The following is a 9,634-nucleotide window of genomic DNA, read 5'->3' as shown; positions in this document are numbered from 1 at the left end:
CGCGTGGAACAAAGGCTCTGCAGCTTGGAGCTTTTGCAAAAGCTGTACGGATTCAAATAAGCCAGCGAGTGCTAACACCTGCTCTGTTTGCAAGAATTTTTAAGGCTGAACTGGGCTTTCTCTGTGTCTGAAACATCTCATAAAAGATGCCGTCTTTTACCTTCCATGAATAATCCGTGCACATAGGAGCCTTCTCTGGGTGGAGCTGTTATATCCTCACGGTTTTTCTTGGTCACTTCCACTGAAAGACACATCTTGTCCAGTGGCCATTCGTTTTTTCTGGCCATGGACTGCATGATAGCAGTGAGGAAGGACTGGGGATTGAAGAATCCTGCCAGCCACACTGTTGCAGGCAGCACAAAGTCTGTTGTCCAGACTTCCAGTTCCTGGAAAATAAAAACAACAAAGTACTTCAGAGTGAAGCATGGCCTTTGAGCAGCAAAATACTGCTTTGAGATATGATGTGACAAAGAGCTGCTGCTTCACTCTGCCTAACGTGAGCTTCAGGTAATCTTCCAGATGGGGAGGCTAGGATGGAGGTGGTTTGTGGTGAATAAATAGCAGATTCCACTGCAGCAATGAAACTTAAACTGTTAGTTTGGAGTGCAGTAAATACTGCTGCTATTTTTTTTAACAAAGCTACACTTTAAATAGATGTTTTTATTAAATATTTTTTTCTTCTGAGTCATATAAGCTAATGTTATTTTGAAACAGTGATATACTCTAATGGTGAACCATTTTCAAACTTCTGCTCTCATTCTTGGGGTAACGGGCCATTTCAGGTACTTCAAACTGCTTAAATTAATATTGAAAAATAAACCGGTTAACCACTGTACACTGGTGGAGGTGATTCCTTCTGTCGTGTCCGCTTGCTCCCTAAGCTTTAACTTTCACAAGAAATCTGCTCACCCTGATCCGAAGGAGCAGGTCGGCGTACCAGGCTCCTAAGCTAAGAAGAGAGGGATAGGCATAACGTGTCCAGGATTCAGGAACGTTGTCGTAGAAGAGAGCGTTTGCCAGCTCTTCCATATCTGCTGTAATCGTTAGCTCTCCCTTTAAAAAAGAGAAAAGTCTGGGCAGTTTTATCTGAAGAAAGCAAGCCTGACGGAGTGTTTGGTCTCAAACTCCTCACGAAGCAGGAGGCTGGTGCTGTCCAGCCGTACCCAGCACAGCGGGATGTGTAAGAGCGCGAGCAGCGGTAGCCGAGCGCTTTCTACAAGGCAAGGTCTGAAACAAGCAACAGCCGTTTGCAAATCATGGGAAATTGTTTGCTGGGGAGAGGCACTTTCTAGGTGGCTGCCTAATGCATACCTTTAGTCCCAAGTCTAACTCTTTCAAAGAGCGCCTGATTTCATGGGTCAGGATGTTCATTCTTTCACATTCCTGGAAGGCAACTACAACATACGGGGTCTTGTCCACCGCTTTCGCCATGATGTCCACCATATTGAACGGCTCTGGCAGCCTCTCGATAATCTCATCTAGGACTGACTTCACCTGGAAAGAATATGCCACAGAGCTGCTCTTATCAAGGGAAAAATGCTGTAGGTTAACAGTTAATTAACTTAGTGAGATTTTTCTTTTTCTGCCTTTGTGTTTTCCTGTGCTTCCTCCTCTGTTACTAATACGCCATTCTTTTACTAACTGCTCTTGGATCTTAAAAAGCTGCAGCTCTTTTTTGATAGCCAAAAAGGTAAGAACTGAAGCCACAGAGTCAGGAGGAAGAAAAAAATCTGTATCTTTAATAGTTGCCATCATGAATGGACATTACTAAGCCTGCTCCCTCTGCTGAGGACGCAGCATGTGAGCTGTGTTTTGCCACTGGCGCATCTCGACCCCATCAAAGAGTGACTGTTCTGAGCGCTGCTGACTTCTCCAACCGCACCACGTGTTCAGATGGAGCGAGCACACGGGAACCGCTGGGGCGGCGTCCCGGCCCCTTCTCTTTACCCTCTGGGTTCCTCAGAAGTGCTGGAGGAGAGCAGCTCATGGTCTTGTGATGTGTGTGACTAGCTGCCTGCCTGCCTGGGAGCCAGACTGACGCAAGAGCAGGGAGGAGGGCAGAGCGCTGCAGATGGGGAGGGACAAATAGGCAGCCACGGCCAGTGCTTTGTGTGCCCTGGGCTGCGGTATCACCGCTGCCTTCTTGGCAGCTGTAGAGTGGTGAAGTGTTTGCTCATGTTCAATGACATTACCAATGCCAGAGACTGGCGAAGTTACTGAAACAGAAAGGAGAGCCTGGTCACAGAGAGACCAAGTGCAAATATACTTAAATAAAAAACTTGACAGGAGTGTCCAGCTGAGCAGGGACTGCAGCGTTTGTCGTGCGCTCTGCACTAGCGGCTCCCCCTTCTTCAGGCTGCCAGCCTGTGGCATTAGGTACTGGGCTAGAATCACATCTCTGTGCTATCCTGCACTGGTAAGAAATCAGTTATTATTACAGGTCATCTTCTGTCTGATGTGTGTGGGCCCGTACCTGTCCTCCCCATCCGGCCTCTGATTTGTCATTGTTTAAAGAGGCAGAAACTTGACTTGCCTTTTCCTCTCGGGAGACGCCTGAGCCTCCTCCAGCATCTGATTCTTTGGGCTGCATTTCCAAAACTGTCCGAAAAAGCCTGTCTGAAGTGACGGTCAGGAAGCCAATTTCTGCATTGGGGTGAAGGCCGTACAAGTAGGGGCTCTCCGGTGGCAGGTTGTCATCGATGTACTCGTGGTAACCCTAAGCGCGGGGCAAGCACTGACATTAATTTAGGGGGTGCATACAAAGGAGCAGGAGTTTCACTTCAGTCTTGAAAATACGTCATCGCCTTTTGGTGGTGGTGCTTCACAGCTGGCTGGTGTTGCTTATTCAAGATGTGTTTTTTCACTCGTGTCTTACCTAAGTTTTTCCCTTACCACCCCAGCCACGGGAATTGTTTTTGCAGCGATTCTGCATGTTTCCATGGGGTTGAAACTTTTCCCCCTGCATTCCACCTTGGTTAGCATGAGAGGACTCTGACTAGTGTGCATTTATAGAGTGGTGGTTTTCCACAGCAAATGGCAACCTTAATCTTTCTTACCTTGTAATCCAAGCTGGGAGGGATCAAAAACCCTGGAGCTAAGTACACTTCCCCTTCCAGCATCTCCTCACGGACGTATTCACTCAGGTAAGTCCGACACAGCCGCCGGTCCCAGTCATCTGTGATATGCCCCCCGTACATGATTTCGCCAAAGAGGTACCGGAGATCATCCCATGGGACCTACAAGAGAGGGGCGCCGTGGGGTTTCGGTAGCCTGTGTGGCTCCCCAAAAGTCCCCTGCAGCCCAGGGACGCTGCACGACTGTGGAGCTGCAGGGCCATGGAGCAGCAGCTCCTGGGTTGACCTGTGCAGCATCCAGGGAAGCGACAGACCCTGGACGCGCAGCGGCTCGGTGACAGAGTGAAGGGGAGCAAGACAGGGGACCTTGTCTCGGGTGTCTCTGTGTCTGCCCACAGATTTCACCGTGTGCCGGTATGGACGCAGCCATCCCTACTGCGAGCCCCCGTCATCCTGTCTTTATTCAGATCAACACTGATCATGTCTGTGAGGCCAGGTGAAAGCAGGCGTCTCCTAAGGGTGAGACCTCAGTCCTGTTCATTGCACCTTCATTCTCAGGGCAGGCTTTGCCTTTTAGGTGGAAAGTGGTTTAAAAAAAAAAAAACAACCCAACAAAGCACCGAGGCGTGAGCCAGAGCAGGCACTCGTCCCAGCCTGGTGCTGAAGGCATGCTTTCCACCCAGCTCAGGCATGAGGGCTCTGCACCTTCACCTGCCAGAGCGTGCAGGCAGCTCCCTGGGGAGGAGGGGAAGCACTACCGGCAGCGCTGTGTTTCCTTAAGAGATGGCACTTGTGCAGCAAACTGATGTGTTTTTTTTTTTTTTTTTTTTCCCCCTAAAAATTGTCATAGTGTGTATTGTGCTGAGGTACGGTCACTTTGGAAGTCCCTTACCTTGGGGTTAGCCTCCAAGTAGTTGTACAGGACGTTAATCGATATGGTCAGGTCACCGTTGTTGAAGGGGTAAGATCTGTTCCAGCCCTGAGTGCCAAACTTGCGCCGCTCGGCCACCACCGCGTGGAAGTAACAGAGCGCAAACAAGATGCATTTGAACTCGATTTCTTTGCTGCACATCTCTAATGTGTCCTGCAGTGGAATAAAAATGAGAATGTGTTTGCAAGTGAATGAGTGAATATCGCTATCGGCCATCCTTCTATTGAAGAAAATTAACGATGGCAAAAGAGAACTGAAGGTTGTTTATTTAAAAAAAAAAAAAAAAAGCATGGGTTGGCTCCTGGCGCAGCATCTGTGTCTGCAGTGATGCCCCCAAAGATGCTCAGCCCGTGAAACCCCGGGGATGGGGTGAGCTGGACACACTGACCCAAAAAAGTTGAAAGCAACTGGCTGTGCATTGCACGACCGCGGTGGGGCGAGGGTACCTGGGTGAAGAGGTCGAGGGCTTTGTGCAGGTTGGCATACATGCCCGTCGGCGGCTCGTTGGTGATTTTGATGGCGTTTTCCAGCAGTCCCTGCGGGATGATGTGTGCCTCGGGGCTGGGGGCTGGCTCAGCGCTCATGAACACCCGGTAGTCGGCGTGGCTGCCCAGGCTGTACTGCTCCACCATCTTCTCCAGCGTGCCCAGCCACCGGGCCACCAGATGAATGTTCTGCAACAGGAACCCCTCCTGTACTGCTCGGGCTGAAGTACAACCTCGGGAACCACTTGTGTCCCCCCCCCCCCCATTCCTCGTGTGGCTCCACACAGAGCAGGTGCAGCACCACACGGCACCGCTTGGGCTGGGGACACCCAGCTAAACCCAGGCAGCGTCACTGCCGTCACGTGGGGTACGCCGTGAAAAACCCCGCACCCCCGCTGCAGGGCTGCCATCCTCTTTGGACGGCCTCCCACGCTTTTGGCCTCCACTCCCTGTTGCTGGTCTCCTGCTCTGTGTCCCCTCTCCGGTTCCCTTGGCGCAGACCGGCAGTGCTTGGTGTACACCGAAGGTCTGTCCTGGGTGTCCCCTCGCCTCCTGCCTTGCCCGTGGTGGTGCAGTGAGGGTAAGGGCCATCGTGCCCCAGCCCCTGCCCGCTGGTACTGTGTCCCCACCCCTGCTGCAGGGAGCGAGGGGCACTGCTCCCCCCGCTCTGGCCTCCCCTGTTTCCCTGAGCCCCCCTGTGTCCCCTCCCTGCCCCCTTCCCGCCACCCCTGCTCGAGGCAGCCCCGTGCCTTCCTGCTGCCGGCGGTGCTGCCGCCGCCCCGGGTCCCCTCCCTGCTCCTGCCTCTGCCCCACCGAGGACAAGCTTGGACGTGGCCACTGTGGGTGCTGAGCACCGAGGCCGTGTACGACTGCTGATGCGCCGGGTCCAGGGGAGCGGAGCAGCTGCCGGCGCTCCCCGAGTGTCAGCCATCCCAAACACCACCTTCGTGTCAACGGGGATGCTGAGGCTGGGGGAGCCCGGGGACACTCTGAGCCACATCTGGCAGCTGGCATGGCTGCGTGCACCACGGTGTGCTCCGGCTTGCCCGGTTGCTGGCAGGGCTCTGCACCCCGCGGTGCACCCTGGTGTGCGTGGTTGCTGGCAGGGCTGTGTGCCCCAGTGTGCCTGGTTGCTGGCAGGGTTGCACGCCCCGGTGTGCCCGGTTGCCGGCAGGGTTGCACACCCTAGTGTGCCCGGTTGCCGGCAGGGCTGTGCACCCCAGTGTGCCTGGTTGCCGGCAGGTTTGCACGCCCCGGTGTGCCCGGTTGCCGGCAGGGCCGTGCACCCCGCTGCGCGCCCCGGTGCCCCCCCACGCACCTGCAGGATGACCCAGTGCCCCTGAGCGGCCGCCACCTCCAGGGCCCGTTCTGCCACGGCCTCCTGGCCCTGCCCCAGCGACACGTTGTGGATCCTCCCGTTGTCGATGGTGAAGCTCAGCTTTTTGCCTGGGGAGGGGAGGAAACCGCCACGGCATGAGATGCCTTTTTTGATAGTATTAGTACGAAGTCGGGGCCGCGCAGCTGCGGCCGTTCGCTGCTCAACCCAGCAGCAGCACGCAGCCCTCGTGGGCTCACCCAGGGCCTCCACGTCCTTCAGCGGGTCGACGCCAGGGGAGAGAATGAAGAACAGGGGCGTGGAGGGGCTGCTCTCCTTGTACACCTTGGAGAGCTCAATGCTCCTTCCTTCCACAAACTTGCTCCCCATCTTCTCTTCCACAAAGTTCCTACAGAAAAATGAAACCGTAATGTGAGTTAGGAACAAACACGGTCACTGGGGGCAGCTGGCGTGGTGATGCCGCGGGGCTCTTGCCAGGAGAGCACCGTGCTGTGCTCCCCGGGCAGGCGCCAGCGCACCTGATGGCGTAGCTCATCCTGTCCGGCCGCATGCACCGCAGCATGCACAGCTTCTGCAGGGCCGTCTTGTTCTTCCACTCCTTGGGGAACACCTCCTTCTCCGGCACCTCGGACTCCACAAACTTTTTCCATCGCTTTGCCGAGCCCTCGATGTCGCTGTCCAAGTTCTTGAACTCTTCCATTTCTGAGAGCACCTTCAGGTTCCGCAGAGAAGGATAACTCACCCCTGGGCTCTGCTCGCCCTCCCTGAGGAGCTGCGTGCACGTGGGGATGGTGCTGTGCCGCAGCCAGGCCCCGAGGGGTCCCACGGCCCTGCTCCACCGGCCCAGGCAGGCTGCCAGACCTGCCCTCCGCCAGGCCCGGCCGTGTTGGGGCTCCCAGAGGCATCCCTGGGGTGCCAAGGATGCAAAGTGAAATGGGGACACTGCGTGCGGGCTGGCAGGGCATCGCTCGGACACCCCCGAGCTCATGGGCAAGGAGCCGGGCACACAGGGGACACGGACAGTCTGGCATGCTGCCGACACACAACCTCGCCAGCTGCCTCCTCCTGCCAGCGCCAGCAGCCCGTCTCCGCTTTCCCTCAGCCCCCGGGGCGAGCGGGATGTGCAGAGGAGGGGGAGTGGTGGGACAGGCTGTCTCTGGCGCTCGGTCAGCTGAACGGCCGACCCCACCGCCTGCTGCAGGGCTGGGTGGGGACCCCCGCGCCGCTGGCATGCTGCCATCCTGCAGCCCCTGCCGGGGGCCGGAACGTGCTGGGAGTCCTCAGCCGCAGGGGGTGGGGGGGCTTTGTGGACCCTCCCGGGTGCTGCAGGTGACCCTGGACCCGCCGTGCTGGGGGCCGTGCTGGCATTGCCTCGGCACAGCAGGCGACCGTGCGGACCGACCTTGATGCCACCCCAGCCCTGGGGCTGCAGGAAGTCCACGGGGGACACAACGCCGGCCTTGGAAGGGAAGCGCAGAAGAAAGTCCAGCTCCACCGGGTTCACTTCTTTCTTGATTGCCAGGACCTGGCGAGTTGGGAGCGCAGCGTCACGACCGCCCTGGCTCACATGGCCTCGGCGCAAGGGGCTGCGCTCCGGGCGAGAAGCTACCGGGCATCCAGCAGCAGCACAGAAGTAAGAGAACTACCTGTCTAAACCAACAAAAAACTCGTGTACGGTATTATACAACAAAAACCCCAAACATTTGCACGCGTTACCTGGAAGGCAACCTGGGCCAGGAAAATGAGTTTGTCTCTCTCAAAGAGTCCCCGTGCAGTGTACATATAGACTGAGTAGGTGATCTCATCTGTCAGGTTGATCACCCTTTGCTTGATGTCGTTGTCGGGGGCGGCGCGCTGAATGGCTTTCTCAAAGACCCCGTTGAATGCCTGAGGAAGAGCCGGGTGCGCAGCTCAGCGCCCGGGCTGCTGGGTGTTTTGTTAGCAGCGTAAATGCTGAAACACCCAATCTCCGAGTTCCCCAAATCCTGTCCTGCCCCTACAAAGCAATTCCCTCCTTGCTCCACATCTACCTTGAGAGAGAACTGGTAGATGGGGTTGATCTTGTTGAGGTCGCTCAGGATGAAGTACAGCAGGGATGCTCGCTCTGCCGCTGGCCTGTAATTTTCTCTGGCGACATTTATTTGGACTTCGGTGACTTTAGCCTCTTTCACCTTGACGCACACAAAGGTGGGTGTTGTCCAGCATCCTGCCACATGCCGAAGCAGCACCCAACCTCCCGCTGAGCACCGGCTGCCCAGTGTGGCCCGGGAGAGCTCTCCCGCAGCACTGCAGCACCAGCTCCAGGGCTGCTCGCTTACTTTTTCCTCAATTTCCATGGCTGTGCGCTTCGTTGTTTCCAGGTTCTCCACCAGCGCCGTGTCCCCCAGGAAGTGCCCCGCAGCAGCAGAGAGCCGGGCGAGCAGGGAGTCCTCCAGCTCCTTCAGATTGATCTTGAACTCGTTCTGGCTCTTTGTGAGGTTTGCCTACAACACCAGCGCCCCGGAGAGACGCGTGTCATTCAAGAGACCGCGGCGAAACTCTGGCATCAATCGCCGTGACTTACACTGGGCGCTCCCTAACCAACTGCGTGCGGCAGAGTGTGAACCATCAGCGCTTCTGCTGGTTTTATGTTCTACTAATTAGAAATTCTGCCTTTACAAATGCAGCCCAGGCAACGTACTGAGGTGCCTGTCAGCTCAGCTTTGGGTCTCTGAGAAACCAGCCAAGTTTTTCATGCTGTCACCGAAGCGCCGATGCAAGAGGAGGGTGGACGTGGCCCCTCCCGGGACGCGCTGTCACCCGTGGGGTGAAGCAGCGAGCGCGCCCGTGCCAGCGCCAGGCTCCGCGGGGCAACGGTGGCCCCACAGCCGCCCATGCAGATGGCAGGCTCTGACTGGGACTTGTTCGGCTCTCGATAAGCAACAGCAAGCTCAGGGAGGTGAGATCTCACTGCTCCCTGCCAAAAAAGGCACCGCAGCTCCCCTGGGCCGCTCTCTGCTACCGTCTTGCCGGCAGCTGGGTTCGTACCTTCAGGGTCTCCAGGTCTGGCCGCTCTTTGGCCACCACAGCAGCCAGGAGCTGGTCCTCCAGTCCCTCCCGGGTCACCAAGAAGTTGATCAGGGTACACTGAGCCTGCACCTCCGGCTTGTAGTGAGGGTTGGAAAATTTGGTGTGCAGAATCAGGCGGAAGCGCGGGTGATATTCCACTTCTTTATCTCCTATCCTAATGTATCTGTTCAGTTAATTAAACAAATTAATTTCTGTACACTGGGCAGTAACTTGTCACAGACAGAAACCCTCAAACCCATATGCTGTTCCTGGCCACTCGAGATGTATTTCACTGGTCGGGAAAAGGCGTAGCAAGGGCAGAAGTTGAAAGAGCCCTGGCAGGGAAAGGATGGAGGAGCAGGAGCTGGCTGCTGCCCGGCCAGCAGCGCTCAGATGGCTTCTGGACTCGTGCTGCTTGCAGGCACCGTGCCACGATACAAGGGGAGGGTGGCACAGCACCCTCCCCAGCAGCCCCAGAGCCCCGTCCCTGCAGTCCCAGGGGACCAGCCCATGCCAGACCCTGGGGAACGCAGCCAGGAAGGTCGGTGGTGTCCGGGGAAGGCAGCGCTGCCTGCGGCGGGGCTGGCAGTGCCGAGTAGGGTTGGGGAGATGGGGCAGGGGGCTCTTGGCAAAAGCCCCATCACGGGATAGCTTCTGTCTGCCAAGGGAATCCTCCCAGTTTATCGGACCCTACTGCAGGTGCACCAGGGAACATGCTCTTGAACCACTGAATGAACTGGACTATGCAGACCAGAACGGT

The 9,634-nt window shown here is 56.5% G+C and overlaps 1 protein-coding gene across 2 annotated transcripts in view; it reads right to left on the bottom strand.

Annotated features, from left to right (window-relative positions):
• DNAH17 (dynein axonemal heavy chain 17) overlaps positions 1 to 9,634 on the bottom strand; it is a 39,628-nt gene that overhangs the window by 1,140 nt on the left and 28,854 nt on the right. For both annotated transcript variants that reach the window (XM_075720046.1, XM_075720047.1), the window contains exons 65-79: positions 8,854 to 9,058; positions 8,145 to 8,309; positions 7,857 to 7,997; positions 7,543 to 7,713; positions 7,229 to 7,351; positions 6,345 to 6,538; positions 6,066 to 6,214; positions 5,809 to 5,936; positions 4,452 to 4,679; positions 3,967 to 4,158; positions 3,057 to 3,236; positions 2,534 to 2,716; positions 1,312 to 1,494; positions 910 to 1,053; positions 161 to 386 (exon numbers count right to left, since the gene is read on the bottom strand). In XM_075720046.1, coding sequence (XP_075576161.1) covers positions 161 to 386; positions 910 to 1,053; positions 1,312 to 1,494; positions 2,534 to 2,716; positions 3,057 to 3,236; positions 3,967 to 4,158; positions 4,452 to 4,679; positions 5,809 to 5,936; positions 6,066 to 6,214; positions 6,345 to 6,538; positions 7,229 to 7,351; positions 7,543 to 7,713; positions 7,857 to 7,997; positions 8,145 to 8,309; positions 8,854 to 9,058 — 2,612 coding nt within the window. The remainder of the gene's footprint in view (positions 1 to 160; positions 387 to 909; positions 1,054 to 1,311; positions 1,495 to 2,533; positions 2,717 to 3,056; positions 3,237 to 3,966; positions 4,159 to 4,451; positions 4,680 to 5,808; positions 5,937 to 6,065; positions 6,215 to 6,344; positions 6,539 to 7,228; positions 7,352 to 7,542; positions 7,714 to 7,856; positions 7,998 to 8,144; positions 8,310 to 8,853; positions 9,059 to 9,634) is intronic.

The sequence above is a fragment of the Pelecanus crispus genome, chromosome 12 (genome assembly GCF_030463565.1).
Source record: "Pelecanus crispus isolate bPelCri1 chromosome 12, bPelCri1.pri, whole genome shotgun sequence".
Lineage (NCBI taxonomy): Eukaryota > Metazoa > Chordata > Aves > Pelecaniformes > Pelecanidae > Pelecanus > Pelecanus crispus.
The sequence above is the reverse complement of the archived record's forward strand: the minus strand, read 5'-3'. Positions and strand labels throughout refer to the sequence as shown.